The 18821-nt window shown below is 48.0% G+C and overlaps 1 protein-coding gene across 2 annotated transcripts in view; it reads left to right on the forward strand.

Moving 5' to 3' along the window:
* Positions 1 to 18821, forward strand: part of Srl (sarcalumenin) — a 39874-nt gene that overhangs the window by 16821 nt on the left and 4232 nt on the right. The window contains exons 2-6 of one of the 2 annotated variants that reach the window (XM_076839906.2): positions 9662 to 11005; positions 12807 to 12908; positions 13955 to 14050; positions 17241 to 17357; positions 18078 to 18311. In XM_076839906.2, coding sequence (XP_076696021.2) covers positions 9662 to 11005; positions 12807 to 12908; positions 13955 to 14050; positions 17241 to 17357; positions 18078 to 18311 — 1893 coding nt within the window. The remainder of the gene's footprint in view (positions 1 to 9661; positions 11006 to 12806; positions 12909 to 13954; positions 14051 to 17240; positions 17358 to 18077; positions 18312 to 18821) is intronic. The other variant, XM_076839907.2, reaches the window with a different exon arrangement.

The raw sequence follows: 18821 nt of genomic DNA on the forward strand, positions 1-18821 counted from the left end.
ATATAAACTGGAGGCTCTAGCAAGGCTGCTTCCAGGGCAGGCATGAGATTTCTGGAATGGTTCCCCCTTAAAATGGCCTGAGCATGCTGGATATCTTTGCCAGTGGTATTCCAGGTTCTAGGAGCAAGAATACAGGGAAACGGGAAGATTTGGTGTGAGGCTTTGAGAGTTTGTACTGTTTGCAGAGCACCATGGGTGGGGTCCTTCCTCAGGTGACCAGACTCTGGAGGGGTCTTCTGGTCCCAATTCTGTGGCTTCTGCCTTTGTGAATTCAGGTAAGAACTGATGCCACATGGCTTTTGCTGAACCTATATCCTTTGTCTCCTGGTGATGACCCTAATGAGACCATTCCCTGCATTCTTCTGGTGACAGCAGGAATACCACATACCTTATGGCAAGGGTCAACAGCTTAAATCTCACTCAAATCCTTCCTAAAATCTCCATACAGAGCTGTGCTTAGGGAACTAGCTGGACTTCAAATTCACTCTGGGTACCTCTGGCATGGTCCTCCTCAAGTGGGCATCCTTTGGAGAAACAAACAGGAGTGAACGAACAAGTCCAGGAATACCAGGTCCCCTGAATGGGTGAAATGTGACCACTTTAATATTATAAATACCAGGGAGGAAAGGAAGTGCTTATTTGGGAGCCCGAGTATGCAGACTGTGGCGAGGAGTCTAGAGACCTGGGATTTAGGCCTGGCTCTGCCCTACTCACTGGGTGACTTCTTTTTTTTTTTTTTAATATTTATTTTTCAGTTTTCAGCGGACACAACATCTTTGTTTATATGTGGTGCTGAGGCTCGAACCCGGGCCACACGCATGCCAGGCGAGCGCGCTACCGCTTGAGCCACATCCCCAGCCCACTGGGTGGCTTCTGACATATTATTTTCCTTCCCGGACCTTGTTTCCTCATCTGTGAAATAGAGTGTTGGGCTAGTTAATTTCTAAATTCCCTTCCAGTTTTAGAAGTCTCTAATATAAAAATAATCATAAGGATAAAGAATAACATGAGATTTGGGACCATGCATGTTAGGACCCAGGGGTGGAACTCACCTGTTGTGGTTGTGGTGGGACTCTCTGGGGAAGAAAATGGAAAATCTGGCCTCTTGGTGTTTGAACAGTAACTCTTCCAGAAGGGTCTGTGGGCCAGGGAGCCCAAGGCAGAACATCTGTATTCTTACTGACCTAGCCTCTGCCCTTATCTTGACTTTCCTCCTTTACCCATTCTGAGAATGGGCAGTTTCTCCTGTCTCTGTGGCAGTTGGGGGAAAAGCTACTACAGACACCTCACTGCCACAGCGGGCAGTGGCCGTGCTGGGCACGGTTTGCCAGGCATCCTGGTTGTGGTTCTTCCTTTCACCTGGTCTTCCAACCAGCAAGAGCTGCAGGTGATGGTGGAGGAGAGGGGTCATGTACAGCCATGCAGGCCTGTGTTCATGGCTTCAAAGCCCTGAAAACATGAGCTCTGATTTCACTTGAGCAGCCTGAGCAAAGCATCCCTCAGGCAGGGCTGGAGCTTCTGGCCCTGTCTCTGAGCCTCACTGTGTGCTCAAGGGCTTACTGTTTTGTTCCTTACTATGAAGATGATAGAGCCTGTGCGGGTATCTCTAGTGTCCTCTCTCCAATTGTGTTGCTATTTTAGAACATCTTGAAGGGCACTTACTTGTTCTCAGCCTTTGGAAGGGCTTTCTCCCATTCTCAGAAGCCTTGGCCATGGGTCTAAATGTCCCCTTGAGTGTGCATTTGTGTTGGGGATGAAGTTCAGGAGCACCTCACTTCAGTGTCTTCATGTAAGAACCTGGAATGTGGGGAGAGGGAAGTGGGAAGTTCCCTCTGGTCATGGGTGTTTCTGGGTTATTCAGGACTGACAGAGGCAGTGACCATAGGACTTATCTTTGGGCTCATTAGGATGAGCTCTTGGCCCTGGGAGTGTGGCAGCTCAGGCCTTTTCCTATCCCCAGACCAATGGAAGTCTCAGAAGAGAGCAGCACAGTTCCCAAGTCACCTGTGGCCCCAACCTGAACTGCTGCATTTGGTGGCAGAGGAGAAGGAGCTCTACCAAGAAAGACATCCTCTGGTCCCCTGACCAGACCCTCAGGCCCAAAGGGTCAAAAGGAGCAGAGTGAGGGTTAGCTAGCTTGGCTGCTGTTCAACAGTGGTTCTGTTTGGCCACTCAGTGAACTTGGGATTTGGCCAGGAATCTTTCCCCTTCTAGGAAATAATGGTGACACCTGAAACACATTAAATGCTTGTGAACATCACTAGATGTTTAAAAAACTCCCAAGGGTGTTGCCAAAGCAGGTATCATTATCTGCATTTTGCGGGTGAATGAAGTTTGATACATTAATGAGCAGCCAAGGTCACACAGCAGGCTGGTAAAACAGCAAGGGCCAGAGCCTTGACTTCCAAGTGCATTCCGAGAGGTGAGTCTCTTGACTCCTCAGCCATGAGGCTTGGCAAAGAAAGCCTAAGGTGTGGTCCTCCCAATCTAAAACATTTCAGATATACTTCTCAGGCTGGAGAGTCCAGCAGACTTCCTCCAGCCCAGTGGGCTGGGAATGAAGTGGGTCTGGTTTCATTGCTCCTTTACCTGCACAGCCCAGATGACTCTGACTTTAACTCAAGGCATCTTAGAGGGAGCTGTACTCTTCTGGCTTCAACAGGTTTCTCCTTGCCTGGCACCTCAAAATTAAACCATCAGCCCTCTCACATCTCTCCCCACAGATCCCAGGCAGATTCAGTTTCTTTGAGCTGGAGGTGGGGAGGTAGCAGGAGGCCAGCCACCTGCCTCAGTCTGTTTCAGAATCCACCCTACATAGCTTCTTCCTTCCTCCAAAGGGAGGAAATTATTGCCCAGTGAGCTGATCTTGGAAAAACTAGATGCTCAACTGAGTATCCCTTTTAACAATCAGCTTAAACTGAGCAGGTATGACTTAATGTTTTGCTTCTGGTATTTGCTCTTCAAAAATGAATGAGGCTGGGCATGGTAGCACATGCCTGCAATCCCAGTGGATGGGGAGGCTGAAACCAGAGGACTTCAAGTTCAAAGCCAGCCTCAGAAATTTAAGGAGGCCCTAAGTAACTTAGCAAGACCCTGTCTCCAAATTAAAAATTAAAAAAGGTTTGAGGATGTGGCTTAGTGGCTAGGTACTTCTGGGTTTAATTCCCAGTACCATCAACAAAAACAACAACAACAAAAAGAATGAGCATTTATACTCATGAATGCCTCCAGGCATTAAAGACAAGCATGGACTACCCCCCCCCCACCCCGCCCCATACACACAGGTCATGGGATTTCTAGTAATTTCTCTATGTATTTCTCAAACCAAGAATTCTCAGGAATTGGGGATAGGATGGAAAGTAGTTATTCTGTCAATTCTCTATACTTGAAAGTTAAAGACAATTATGTTGAAATCTTTAACCATCATTTTTATTATTTATTTATTTTTTTTTGGGGGGTGGTGTTGGGAATTGAACCCAGTGCCTTATGCATAGACAAGCACTCTCAACTGAGCTATATCCCCAGCCCTATTATTTATTATTTATTTAATTTTTTGGTACTGGGGATTGAACACAGGGGTACTCTACCACTGATCTACATCCCCAGCCCTTTTTATTTTTTGTTTTGAGACAGGGTCTCATTAAGTTGCTGAAATTGACCTTGAACTCACATTTCTCCTGCCTCAGCCTTCTGAGTCACTGGGGTTACAGGTATGCACCACCATCCCTAGCTAAGGATCATTTTTAAAAGGAGGAATAAGTGGGAAGGCTAACAAGTTGCTGCCCCAGGGCAAATGTGACCCCTCCTATTGGCTGAGTAGAGGTGGTGGTTGGAATGTGGCCCAAGCTGGGACAGCTCCTGAGACTTAGAGATGGTAGGGAGCTGGATTCTGGAAGCAGCTGTTGCTAGTGAGCAAGCAAGCAAGCCCTTCAGCCCTGGGACAAGCACTTCCCAGAGCTTGAGACTTTTGTAAAATCCAACCAGTTGATGTGTGAGATGGTCCCTTTTGACTCCAAATCTCAAGTTTCTCTCTGATTGCTGCCTTTGTCCTGTCCCCTGTGTGAATCATTTTGGGGCTAGAGTCCAGCCAGGGACAAGCTGTCCCAGTGGGATTATACTTGACTTTAGGAACTTGGCCAGGAAGCCAAATAAACCTTCCAAGAATGGCTGCCTCTTTCACTGCACCCTAGTCACCTTTGTCTGGGGAAGAGGTAAAGGCCAAAAGAATGAGCAGTTAGGGTCTCAGTCTTTCCTGTGCTAAGGTGTTGGCTTTCTGGTAAGTTATCTGATGAAGGCTTCAGCTAAGAAGTGGAAGAACAAGGGGCCCTGAGTGGTGAACAATTGACTCTGTGGGATAAGGTGGAGAAAGAATGAGACAGCAGAAGAGGCCGGCCTCGCCCAGGAGTGTTCAGAGACAAGACTAGAGAAGGAAGCTACCTCAGCTGCGTGTCTCTGTGTGCTGACATGTTCCCAGCCACTCTGGAGTCACAGGCTATAAGAAGCCATTACATGGGTTGAGGGCAGCAGAGGATGACTTGTGACTCCTCTGTGCTCCAAAATTAGGGGTTCTGACCACCTGAGACAGCCAGATTCAGGCAGAGAATGAATTTTTCCCTGGGATTTTATTATTAAAGACTTGTTTACATAATTGAGTATGAGTGATGGTCAAAGGGTGTATTTATGTGTGATTTTGAACTCTAGAGTTTCTGTTTGAGTGGCTAAGAAGTCATGTGAAAGAATACCTCTGCAGTCTTTGTTAGAAATATCTGCTAAGGAGACTCAGACAGGCTGGAATGGAATTTGCATTGAAGTGGGCTCAAAACAGGCCAAGAAAACAAATGATCTTGGGTTCTCAGCTATAATCTTCTGATCTCCACTTTCAAATTCAAAATGGCCCCTTTGGTGCTAAGGGAAGTCTTAGAGGAGTCTCAGATGTTGGTGTTCTTTGGAATTACCTTGCAGAACTCACAACTATGCTCTGACTCAACTGCAGAGACCAGGGTCTGTGCTTGAAAATTTTGCAGGTGTTTCAGTTATCTGTGTGGAGTTTGGTTCCTGGGCAGAGCTCTGCTGGCTTGGCTTGTTGAGCCTGTCCTGTGTCTGCTCTTTCATTTCAAGAGAGGTTGATACTCCTTCCTTTTTCTGCCTTAGAGAGCTGGAAGGAGGATCAAAGAATAAGAATAGGAAACATGAAGTTCTAGTGAGGACGATATAGGATTTAACTCAGAGCCTTGCATCTGTGGATGGACAAAGTGAAAAGATACTGTGAGGGAGGCTTTTGGGGGATGTTGGAGAAGTCGCTGAAGAAGAGATAAGAGGAACTTATTTATATAGAGAGGAAAAGAGCCCTGATTCTCAATCTCCCTCTTCTCTCCCCTTCCTAACAGTAGGAGCCTAGCACTTCAAGGGACATGGTTTGTGAGCCACCTGGGGAGCAGAAAGAACTCTAGGCTTTGGAAGCAGGCTGAATCCCAGCTTTACCCTGTCCTCCAGCAAGCCTGTAAAGCTCTCTGGCCAGGGCTTCCTTTTTTCCAGTTGTACTCACCAGGCCCTTGGCAACTCTGCAACACTCTGAGTCTATGGAAAGTGCTTTGGAATGAGTGAGGAGCTGAGGAAACAAAATCAGGGTGTTTGGTTAGTGGTGGAAAGAAGAGAGGAACTGAGTCCAGGGCAACAGCTGAGTCTGTGGGGCTGGTGGGAGAAGCTGAAAGCCCGGCTCCCAAAGAAGGGCTGATGGCGGAGGGGGCATCCAGAGAGGAACAGGACTGGTTTGTGCCATGCTTAGTCTGGATGGGTGGGACTGGCCCAGGACTGGCTTGGGCCTTCTGTGGTTTCTGGGGCTGAGCTGGGGGCCCGCTATTCATATGCTCTGACATCAGTGTCCAGGCCTATCTGGGTCTGGAGCTGTTGTGTTGGCAGCAGCACATACAGAATGGTACCTCATGTCCTGGAATGGGCCCAAACTCATTTTCCCAGGACTCAACCCACACAAGGGTCCTCAGTGCCTTCTTACACCTCCTGCTCCAGCTACCAACAGGGGCTGTAGCAAAAAACTAGGGAAGCCAGGGAAAGAGGGAAAGACCTGGCACTGGTCTTGGATCTCAAGAAATTGAGCTGAATGTAATGGGAGGCTCCTTGGGTCTCTGATGTGCCCCCCAGGGGAGACTTGGGCCCAATTGCACAGCTGCTTCCTGGGTTGTAATCTCTAGGGACCCAATGATATAGCTTGTTTCATTAAGGGACTATATTAGAGAAGTTTTTTTTTTTTTTTTTTTAGCTCAGGAAAGAAAGTCACAAGGCATGAAGCTATCATGCTCAGTCTTTTTCACTTCAAATTGTGTAGCAGATGGCCAAGGGCAGCACAGCACTAAGCTGTAAACACCAGGGAAGGGTGTAGACATAAATGTGTGCATAATGCATACACTCAACTTCCTGACCAGGAAGTGGAAACACACAGCGTGAAGATCATGGCAAGCTAGTGTCTATGGTTCCTCATACCCCATTGGGAAGCCTCTTACTCTGACAGGGTCAGAGTCTTTTGAGAATATCAAAAATGTTACAGGAAGTCAGAACTAAAACCCATGTGTCTTAGTATCATTGCCACCACTGCCATCATTGTTATTACTACACCATCACCATCACCATTATCATCATCATCACCATCACCACCACCATCATCATCGTCATCATCGTCATCATCGTCATCATCAGTCAACAGGAATCTGTGGAAAGGTTCCCCAGAGGAGAAGCCTCAACCACTGCTACTACAAGAACAAATGCCAGGCCATGGGAGACCCCCAACCTAGGAGCCCCCAGTAGGTACCCTCCCCATGGGGAGGGTCTAGGAGCACAAGCCTTGGGGTGAGGGTTATTTGGCTTAGCAGCTACAGTGGTTCATGATCTTAATGTGTTAGAATTGCTGAAGAATTTTTTTTTTTTAAGTCTGGATGCTGGGGTTACAACAGAGACTGTTTAAATCAGAACCACTGAGGAAGGAGAGGAAGTATGGGACCAAGAACTAGGTGATTCCACCATGCAACTATGTTTCATGGGTGTTATAGACCAGCACCTCTCAAATCATAACTGAGGATTTTGTTAAATGCTGACTCTGATCAGTGGGTCCTGGCAAGGGACAGAGAGCTGTCTCCAGCAAGCTCCCAGGTGATGCTGAGGCAGCTGGTCCCAGACCACACTTTGAAAAGTGAGAACCCTGCTCAGAGGTTGGGCCATCTCCTCACAACTCTGAAGTCAAATGGCCCCAGCCAGTTATTAGCTATGTGACATTGGTAAGGTCCTCAGTGTCTGGTTCCGACCTCATTTGTAAAACGGGGCTTCAAGTAATACTTGTTTTCCAGAAGCAAGTAAGAGTAAGTAAAGTCAGTGAGATTAAGGAAGTTCATGCTTTCTATTGCCTCACCCTGAATAATTATAAAAGCATATCTCACCTTGTGTATTTTATATGTCTTGCTGCTTGGAGGACTACCAGTCTTTCCTTGGGCTAAAGCAAATTCCTGCCATGGATTCTTCTCCAGGCTAGGGGTTAGGAAGCTAGAGGTGCAGGGGCAGAATCAGTACTTAGAGGGAGTGGAAGTACTTAGGTGGTAATGAAAGCATTTTTTTCCCCGGTACTAGGAATTGAACCTAGGGTGTCATGCATATTAGTCAAACATTGTATCACTGGATTACATCCCCAGCCCCTCAGCCCCCATTTAAAAAAAATTCCTTTTTAGTTGTAGATGGACAAAATATCTTTATTTTATTTATTTACTCTTATTCAGTGCTGAGGATCGGATCTAGTACCTCACACATGCTAGGCAAGCACTTTACCACTGAGCAATTACCCAACAAGCCCCCATTTTAAAGTATTTTATTTTGAGACAGGGTCTTGTGAAATTGACTATGACCTTGCACTTGCAATCCTCATGCCTCAGTCTCCTGAGTAACTGGGATTTGCAGGTGTGGGCTACCACATCTTGCTATGAAAGAAAATTTAAATGAGTAACATCTAGCATCCCACCCTATCCGCCCCCCATCACCGCCACCAACTAAGGGATCTTACTTGTACCTGTATGTAACCTCTTTTAGCACTTTCTATGGGTCAGCCTGTGACCTGGGAGTACAGAATTAAGACATGGTTCCTGCCATCCATGAGCAGTCTGGAGCATGAACCAAGAGGGAAGGCACCTTTAGGAAGGGACTGAAGTCACTCTGGAAAGGGGTTTCCTGTGCCCGCTGAATATATCACAGACCAAGAGTTGGCAGTTCTGGGTTTTTTACCCCTTAGTCACCTGGTGGCCACGTGTCTGGGGCAGGTCAAAGACCATCTACTAATTTGGCCCTAAAATTTGTCTGGCAGTAATGAAGGAAGTTAAATGTGGTCATGTTTGTGAAAGTGCTTGCAGAAAACTTTATATACTTGTATAGGGCTCCTTTGTTATAAAAAGTCCCAAAGCTTTCCATCCTTCTGAATTTCATGTAGGCTGCATGAGGGGACTAATGAGAAAATCTCCCTTCCTGACCCTGGAAGCTGCCCCAGCTTTCTGAGAACCAGGGAGAGGGTACTCTGAGGCTGAAAGACTTTTCTTTATGGAACACAGAGATGGGAGCACCAGGCTTGGCCTAAGATGAGAGAAGGGTGTCTATACCCAGCAGAGGGGTGGGGAGAAAGCGGCCTTGAGAGTCAAGGGAATTGGGGCTGTCTCAGCCACCTCAAGGTGAGTTATATGCAGTCCCCTGATCCCCATAAGCCTGCACTGTCCTCCTATGGTGGGGCCTCCTCTTTAAACAGATCTCAGTCTGGGCAGGAGGGGCAAAAGGAATAGGCCCAACCCTTGCTTCCCACCCCATTTTCCAAAATTATTAAACTTGACCTTTGGCAGCAGTCTCGGGCACAGACTGGGCTCCTGTATGCTCTCTCCTGCTCCCTCTTATGCCCTCCCTCTCTGGGTAAAGCTACAGGTCCTTAGAAGGGGATCCCCTTAGAAGGGGTTGGCTGAGGCCACTGGGAAGCCCAGGCCTGCCTGTTTTGGATATCTCCTCTTCAGTCCCTGTCCCCTCTAATCTAAGGTAGTGAGGCCAGCAAATGCCTGCCCTTAAGGGGACAGAGTTAGATGTGTGACTTAATAAGGTTGAGAGCCACAAGTAATCCCCTAAGTACTTTGCCATGTAACCTAAGATTATCTGGCCTGCAAACACCTGTTTTCACCCCTTTGCTGATAGCAGTATAAAAAGCATGTTGGTTAATGACTCTAGGAACTGACCAGGGGTGGAATGTACAAACATTGTCCTATCTTGGAAGTATCTCCTAGTGAGCCAGGTGGCACGTGCCTGTCAGCAAGGTTGAAGAAGGACTGTAAGGGCTCACCCAAGTTTCCATCCATTGTAATCATCAGGACCTAATGGGGACTTGAAGGTCAGGGATAGGTCTTTGTGGCTCTTGGGGTAGTGTATCATCTAACTCACTTAGTGATGGATGATGGGTCAGTCCTCTAACATCTTGGGATGGAGGCAGGTGATCATGACAACCTGGGGAGGGAGGCATAACCCTGCATACCAGGCACACGCCATATTCCTGTCAGTGGGAGCTAGATTCTTGTAGACTCTTGAGAAGCAGAGCAAGTGCCAACCCTGTGAACTGACCAATCATGTTCTAATCATTTAGAACTGCAAGTCCCTGCTTCGGGTGGCACAGAAGATGTTGGCAATTTGTTGGAGAATCATTTCTCTGCTGGAGACGCAAGTCTAGAGGAAAAAGAAAGGGCGCTTAATGCAGATGCGGCCCCTGGAGACAAGAATCTGCTCCTTCACTACCCAGACCACAGGGAGGCTGAGAGCTCGGAGCAGACCGCCACCGGGGCCCCTCCTGCTGACACTGGCCCAGGCCCCGAGCCAGAAGCCAGCCTCTCCAATGCCTCAGCCTCAGAGTCAGCTCCACCTGGGGATGCTACAGGGACTGGGGAGGAAGAGAAGGGGCCACCAGTGGCAGGCACCTTCCTTCCAGGAGGGGATGAGGGTCCCGTGGAAGAGGAGAGACCAGAGCTCAGTTTGGGAGAGGGACCAGGAGAGGAAGAGGCTGGGCTGGGGCACCCCACTTTGGGAACTTCCAGTGGGGAGGCAGAAGGACAGGAGGAGAGTGACAAGGAAGCCAGGGGAGTCCTAGGAGACAGCTCCATTCAGGGAGCAGTATCAGGGGTGACAGAGCCTGAAGCCTTGGGGGCCTCTCCTAGGGAAGAGGATAAAGAGGTCCACACCCCAGAGGCAGAAGGCAAGGGCAGCCCAGGGCCTGATCACCAGCTGGTAGAGCCAAATGGAGCCCCCATCACCACATCTGCTGGAGAAGAGTCAGAGAATGACAAGGACACAGAAGCCAGGGAGGGGGCTGAGGACCAGCCACAGCCCCAGGCCGATGATGCCCTGGAGGCAGAAGGCGAGGGCATCCCAGAACCTGACCACCCACCAGCAGAGCTAGATGGAATCCCTGTGGCCACACCTATGGGAGTAGAGTTGGAGGCTGAACCGGACACAGAAGCCGGGGAGGGGTCCAAGAACCTGGGGGAACCCAGCCTCAGCCAGGAGACTGGCCTAGCCACAGAGGCCAGTGAAGAGTCTGGGGGTGCCCAGAGCTTCAGCACCAGGGAGACCCAGGAGGACCTTCCCCCTGAGGGCTGGGCACCAGGGATGCCTCAGGAGGAGCCAGATGAGGCCTCCTCTGAAGAAGAGGGTGGTGAAGAAGGTGAAAGTGAGGAGGAAGGAGGAGTTCCATCCAAAGAAGAGTCTGGAGAAGACAGTGGCGATGGGGCTAGCTCAGAAGAGGAGGGGGGCACCTCCCAGGAGGCTGGGGAGCCCCAGGAAGCAGCAGGAGCCACGAACTCTGGGCAGGAAGGGGCCCAGCTTGGCACAGAGGAATTAAATACAGGGTCTGAGGGTGGCGAGGCCCAGGACTCTGATGCAGAGGAGCCAGAAGAGGGACATCAGGGGAGGGGGAATCCTGTAATTGCTCCTCAGGGTAGGAATTGATTCCTTAAGGCAACCCCAGAACCTTGGGCAGTTTCCATTCTTCATAGAAGTCTTGTATAGGACAGGACAATCAGGGATGGGATGTGTGGGAGAGTCCCTAGGTAGTTGTGGGTTTGCCAGGTGGGGCCTGTTCGGGGTACCAGCCTGGGGAGGTATCCTCTGTCTTCTCCAGTGTGGGGGGACTGAGCAAGAAGGTCCAGAGGGACTTGGCCATTTCTGAGTCTGGCTCTCTGAACCTCTCCTTTAGGGTTGCTAGATGGACCAGTGCCTTAAGGACAAGGCATAAGAGGACTGATGGCAGGGAATAAGGCCCCAAGTCCGGCTGGTGAAGCAATGTGCAGGGAGTTGGAGGGCGGTTGGGAACCACTAAGTGATCGCCTTGTGAACTAGTTCCTGGGTCTCCACTTGAACACCTCCTGTAGGAGGAATGGGAACTGTGACCAAGAGGCCAGGATCACAGAATGAGAACTTGGGCTGACTATGGCCACTGATGTCCCTGAAACGTCCACCTGGAGTAGAGTAGCCCTCAAAGGGCTAAGGAATAGGAAGGGAGGGCATAGGGCAGGGATGAAGGTCTTGGGCAGTGATGCTAGGACCCTCAGGATCCTCAGTCCTCATTCCCCATGACCGCGAGTAGAACAGAAGCTGGGCTTTCAGGGTGGAGGTTGGGGTCAGGTGTTCACTTTCCCAGACAGCTTCACACAGGTTTCCTTGCAGAACTTAATGTATATACTCTGTCAAGTGCTTATATTCTCTGTAAGTGGTGGGCCTGCAAGCAGTAAGCACCTCCCTGTTCCCTGTCTTCCCTTCTGGAGACGCATGGGTTTGAACTCAGATACTGCATGACACATATAGATACTGGTCTCCCTCTGCCCCATAGATCCAAGTCTACCTGCTCCTAATCTGAGACCCTCTGAGCAGGTGGCCTGGCTAAAAAGGTTGTGACCTTAGAGGCCTAGGGAGGTGAGCAGCCTGTGCCCTGGAGCTAGCTCGTGGTGGGCATGGCCATCTGTTTTTTGCTTAGGGTCCAGAGGGACCTGGACCCTAAACACACACACACACACACACACACACACACACACACACACACCCCAGACACGGCAGTGGCCTTCTACCCATTCTCCTGCCAGTGTGATCCTGATAACTCATTTGTTCTGTCAGTTGTCTGAATGGCTCCCGTTGCCTTGAATGAAATGCAAATCCCCATGGTGGCCTTTAAGGCCCCTGTGGACCTCTTCAGCTCCCCAACACCCAGTTCCCCTTCCCTGTGACTGGCTATAGACTGCTTCTCTGCATCTTGCTAAACAATTCCTATATGGTCCTTCATAGAAACTCCTCTCTCTTTACTAATTAACCCCTTCTTAGCTGCAGACCTCAAGGGAGACTCCTCTGACTCCCTGCTAAGGCTGTAGGCACATCCATAGGCCCTGTAGCTGCCAGGATTCTTCATCTCATAGCTTCCTTACTGTTCTTAATTATTACATATTTTAAAGACTATTCATCATTTATCTCCCACCAGACTGTGGGAAAGCTCCCTGTGGGCACCACTGCATTCCCAGCATGACACTAGGTGCTGGGCATGTAATAGGTGTTCAGTAAATAAAATGGATCTCAATACTTCGAATTTAAATTTGGATTTTCTAATTCTATCCTAAAGGCAGAACTCAGTTCAGTTCAACCTGGCAACTTGTTCAGCACCTGTTTGAGGCCCAGCCCTGGTCCCTCTCTCTGGAGCTTAGAGCTCAGCTGGCCTACTTTACCCTGACCCTGTTGTCTGCTTCTTCCCTCAGAAGAAACGGAGGATGTGAGTGAAGAAGCCCCAATGAGGGACCGCTCCCACATCGAGACCACCCTGATGCTGAATGAGGACAAGCCAGCTGATGATTACTCAGGTAACCAGAGAAGAGAGGGAGACAGACCAGCCCTATGGCCAGCAGCCAGGCAGAGTCTGGGAGCAATAGAGCCTCACGGATGTCACTCTGAAGCCAGAAGGGACCACAAGGAAGAGAAGAAACCTGGGAAGGGGGGGGAGCGGTGCTATGTGAGGCATCTCCATGAGCAGAATCAACACCGGAGCCTCCAGGTTGGTAGGGAGGCAATCCAAGCTGAGCAACTACCACAAGGGCCAATGGCAAATCCCAGGGCTGCCTCCATAGAATATGCCCACGTCTGTGCTCTGGCAGAGAGGATAGTTAATAAGAACTCAACTCTTTTGTTTTGACTTTTAGTTTACAAGGCTCTTTCCAATCCAGTGTTTCATTTCATCATCTTAATAACCTGAGAATTTCAGTAGGGCTTGTCCCATCTTAACTGATGAGCTAGCCAAGGTCAGAGCAAGGCAGCAATTTGTTCTTGGTGCCCAGCCAGAGAGGAGCAGAGTGAGGGCCAGAGCCTCTCTAGCTTGTTTCTTGGTTCCTGAGCTCACTCTCCCAGGAAGACACCTAGGGATGACTGGGTCCAACCAGGGGCACTGGGGGTGCGGTAGGCAAGGGCTTGGGTAGCTGTGCTGTGGGCCTGCTGGGCACCTGGCCTCTTTGACCTCTGGGTCTAGGGCAGCACAAGCAGAGGCAGGCAGCAGAGATATAAAATAAATGGAATTCTCATTTTTCAAGGAGAGGACCTTCAGTTGGGCTGTAGGCTGAGCTAGTGTTTCCAGATACACTGTTGAGGTAGGAGGGAGAAAAAAGTTAAGTTTAAAAAAGGAACTCAGGAGGCTTTGCTGGGTAAGTAGGAGAATGCTTTCGGCTTCAGACATTGGGATGTGGACTAGTTCCCTCCACAAAAGTGAGAATATCACATACTCTCTTGGGTTGCCAATGACCGTGCTCCCCACCAGACAGGGGTAGAACTGCCTAGGGTATGAGGTCATCCCACAGTGAAGGAGCTGCCTAGAGTCCACCTAGCCTGATAGTCTCCTCTTACCCCTCTTTGCCCCCAGCGGTGCTGCAGCGGCTTCGAAAGATCTACCATTCATCCATCAAGCCCCTGGAGCAGTCTTACAAATACAATGAACTTCGGCAGCATGAGATCACAGGTACAGCGTGGCCCAGAGTGGGGGCCACACCTCTGAATCACCCTGACTATGCCAGTGCCTACACATTTCACAAGTTCCATACGTGCTATGTTCAAGTACACCAGGGGCTGAGCTCTCCTGAGAATTGGGCAAGACAGGGACCTTAGTCCTGTGAAGCACCCATGTCCAGGAGGAGTGATAGATAGCATTTCATTGTTAAGCACTTATGTCTCAGTAGCACAGATTTTGATTTCTGGGACGGTGATGCTTGGTCAGGGAGCTTCCATTGCTCCTGTGTTCATGAGCCCTCCAGGGCTTCCAGTTCACTTGTGGATCATGTCTGAGTCCTCTGATTGGCCTGTATTCCTCCCTTCCTACCTGTCATTCTTACCAGGTGACTTGTGTTGGACTGGTGAAAATAAAAATGAGGCCTACTTCTTATAAAAAATTGTTTTTAAATAGTGCATAATAGTATAAATTGGGGGGGAAAACACTTCCTTTCTTGATCTCTCACTCCTCCAGTTCCATTCCCAAAGATGCCCTGTTGTAGTCTCTCATGAATGCTTCCAGACATTTCCTCTGCAAACATGAGCATAGAAAAGTCTGTCTTCCTTTTACACAGATGGGGTGTATTGTGCAGTGTGTGTGTGTGTGTGTGTGTGTGTAGATCCCTCTTCTTCTGGTGCCTGCTTGGTCCTTTCTTGGTCCTCTCATGTTTTGTATAACCAGTATCCTCCTGATGGACATGGGGTGCTTTTCATTTTCCATTTTAAAAAATGTTCCAGGCATTACCATAATCGTATTTTATGTAAGTGTACTCGTAAGATGTTTTTTTAAAAAGTGCAATACTGAAATTAAACATTTTGATACTTGTTGCCAAATTTCCTTTGACTATACCAATTAGTAAAAAACAGTAGATGAGTGAACTTATCCCCCCGCAGCCATGCCATTTTTAGTGTTACTCATCTTTGTGGTGCTGGTGATGGAACCCAGGGCTCTGAGCATAGTAGACAAGTGTTCTACCACTAAGCTACACCCCAGCCCTATTGCTGTTTTAATTGTGATATTGCAAATATCTTCCTGTGTTATCTCACTTGATTCTCTCAATAGCTATATAGTAGATAGGGTATTATCGGGTATATATTATTGTTTTACAGAAGAAGAACCCAATGCCTAGGAAGCACTGTGTTTCCTGGGTCACACACATGGGATTAGGATGGAGACTCTGTATCTTCTCCCAGGGGAAACCCTGTTCTATAGCTTCCCATACTTCTTCTCACAATCCTAAGTAGTGCTCTTCTCTTTCACAGAGAACATAGAGACCTTGGTGTGAGGTTACAGTCTCCTAGTGGCTCTGCTCTGTCCTCCACACTTACCTTCTCTCCAGCCTTGACACCAAGAGTGGTGTGGCACTCCCGGGAAACCCCAATCTTGAAAGCAGCGGAGGCCAGGAGGCTGCCGGTTGTCCCAGGAATGGTGCTCTGGAGGGAGGGTGTTTGTTGTTGGCTCCTGGTCTCATTTTCTGAACTTGGCTTTTCTCCCCAAGTCCCTCGCCAGTTTCCTGCATGACCTCCTGTCTCTGGCACTCTTTGCTGGTCTCTCCCACACATGCCTGTGATGCCCCCCTGCTGTTGAGAGTAGGAACAGCAGAACCTTGTCTGGGGTCTGTCTCAGAACCTGCAGATCTGCATACCCCCACCCACACCTCCACCTCAGGGCCTGGGTAAAGAGACTTTTGTGAAGTCTCTATGGCTATAACTGGGAATACCTGTCACCTCCCTGCCTGCCCCAGCCAGATGGGGACCTCTGTGTATGTACAGGCAGGGAGGGAAGGGGTATGACCATGGTATCCCTTCCAGGCAATGTGTATGTGCCTGCATTCATAAGATATAATCTTCTAGGACTTAGCTTCACTCCAGAGAAAGAAAACCAGTGCATAAAACATCCACATGCAGAAGAGAAAGTACTATAAAAAGACAGAGGGGAACATGATATAGATAAACACTGCTATATATGCATTGAGATAGTGGGAAAAAATATGTTAGAAATTAGCACTGGCGTCAGACACAGTAGCATATGTCTGTAGTTCCAGCTACTAAGAGTTTGAGACCAGCCTGAGCAATACACTGAGACCCCTGTCTCAAAAAAAAAAAAAAAAAAAGACATTGAGCAGTGGTTACCTATTAGAGATGGTATTGTGGCCCAGGGAGATTGGGGATAGGGATGGAGGTTTATTTTCATTGAGTATCTTTTTATACTTCTGATTTTTGAGCCAAGGAATTAAATAAAAATATAAGAATAAATGAAAGAAATAAAAAGGAGGATTTTAGTATTCTATGCAAGCTCAGGGAGACAGAGACATCTGGAGACTTAATTATGTAGGACTGATTATTCAGAGAAAAACTGAGAGAGGCACTGAGGAGGCCTGCAAATCAGCAGTGGGACTGACTGCATCTCGTGTCAAAAGCCTCTCACTCTCCCCTCCCTGTCCTGCTTTTTTGTGTGTGTGGTACTGGGGATGGAACTCATGTCCTCACACAGGATAGGCAAGCGCTCTACCCTGAGCTACACCATCTTTGCTTTTTATGCTCCCTAGCATGGACTCTAGAAGGTCCTTGTACACAGGGCCCTAGAACCCTAGTATACCCTGTTCAGTGTTTGGTCTTGGACAAAGCCAAATCTGTAATGGACTTTGGACACTAATAGTAGAGACTGGCCCTAGAGCCCAGGGTTGAGTTAAGCCTAAGGTGAGGATTTGGGGAGCCAATGAAGAAAACTGTAGAGCTGGGGACAAGGCAGGTCCAGAATTCAGATGGTCCCAGATTGTATAAGTTTCTTCCATGTCCTTTCTTTCTCTGTTATCAATTTGGGTTACAGTTGTAACTTCTCTCCTTGTAGAAGCTCTTTCCTTCCTTTTTTATGAACTGTTCTCCCAAAGTAAGCACTAAACCAGTGCTTGTGAAATTCACTTAGCTCCTCCTTCTGGTGCGGGCAGATATGCTAAGGATCTGGGCAAGGTCAACACGATAACTTCTTTTAAATAAGTGATTGCATTTACAGAGCAAGAGAAGTGCCACTGATGGCTGCACACAGAATCCCTCAGTTCAGTTGGATGATGGTCAGGGATGCAGAGTGCTTTAGAGAACAGTGTCACCCCTACAGTAAGAGCGATTGTTTTTTCACTTCCATTTCTCATCCCTGTTGTCTACAGATGGGGAGATCACTTCCAAGCCAATGGTGCTATTCCTGGGACCATGGAGCGTTGGTAAATCCACCATGATAAACTACCTTCTTGGGTTAGAAAACACTCGCTACCAGCTCTATACAGGTAAGAGATTTTTTTTTTATGTGATTGTTAGTATTTGAATGTCGTATGTAAAAGTACTATGAAAAATTAAAACATTTATATAGTCTTCAATAGTAATTAAAAATACATACAGGAAACTGGTAGCTACACCAGTGTTCATAGCAGCATTATTTAAAGTAGCCAAAAAGTGGAAATAATCCACAAGTCCACTGATGGGTAAATGGACAGTCAAAATGTGGTTTGTTCATATAATGGAATGTCACTTGGCCTTGGAAAGGAATAATTGTGCTATGAGAATGTATCAGATACATCTGACAGATGCTCCAACCTTGATGAAACTTGAAAGTAATATGCTAAGTGAGAGAAACAAGAAACCAAACGTTAAATATTGTATGATTCCAGTCATATGAGGTACAAACAGTAGGAAAATTTGTAGAGAAAGTAGAATAGTGGTTGCTAGGAGTTGTGAGGAAGGAGAAAAGGGTGTTACTGTTTAATGGTCACAGAGTTTCCATTTGGGAATATTGAAAAAGTTCTGGAAATGGTGGTGATGGTTGCACTACAATGTAAATGTGCTAATGCCATTAGGAAAGAAAGAAAGAAAGAAAGAAACAAGTAGCTTGGCAAACATGTCCTGCCCTTGTGGCAAATCCTCCCTGAAAAGTCTTGCTCATTCACCTTCTTTGCAGCCATCTGTTTCTCAGAGATGACTGTTTTCCTGCAATCTCACCCTGCATGTAGGTGCTGAGCCCACCACATCCGAGTTCACGGTACTGATGCACGGGCCCAAGCTGAAAACCATCGAGGGCATTGTCATGGCTGCTGACAGTTCCCGGTCCTTCTCGCCCCTCGAAAAGTTTGGCCAGAATTTTCTGGAGAAGCTGATTGGTATTGAGGTTCCTCACAAACTTCTGGAGCGGGTCACTTTTGTGGATACACCAGGCATCATTGAGAATCGCAAACAACAAGAAAGAGGTAATTTAGCACCCATTTTTGAATAGCAAGAGCTCTGTCTTAGAAAATTACTTGAGAAGGAAGTTTGGCCAGTGTTGCCAAAGACCAGGAGATGCATTTTTTCCCTCCACCTTCTTCTCCTTGTCACTGGGGTGCCACTGGGTTTTGGAGTGCCTCATCTTCCTACCTCCCCAAGGACTGATTTGGTTTGAAGATGGTCAATATTTTCCCAGAAGGAGAACTAGTTTTCTCTGCAAGAGCTCTAAGAGATCTATGCTGTGACTGAATCGTCTTTGGGAGGCTCAGTCTGTCCTGGGTAGTCAAGGGCCTGGACTAATCAGATCCCAGTCAGGTATATTTAATTTCTGGCTAAACTGGGCCTGGGGCTCCTGGGCTTGCTCTGGGTTGCACCTGACGTTCGAGTCTTCCTAACTCCCAGTTTCTGTGTACTCAGTTCTGCTTCTATCTAAGCTTTTATCAGACTTTCTAGGATCCTGCTTGCATTTAGGTGTCAGGGGAACACCACTTGGG

Source organism: Callospermophilus lateralis, chromosome 19 (assembly GCF_048772815.1).
Source record: "Callospermophilus lateralis isolate mCalLat2 chromosome 19, mCalLat2.hap1, whole genome shotgun sequence".
Taxonomy (NCBI): Eukaryota; Metazoa; Chordata; class Mammalia; order Rodentia; family Sciuridae; genus Callospermophilus; species Callospermophilus lateralis.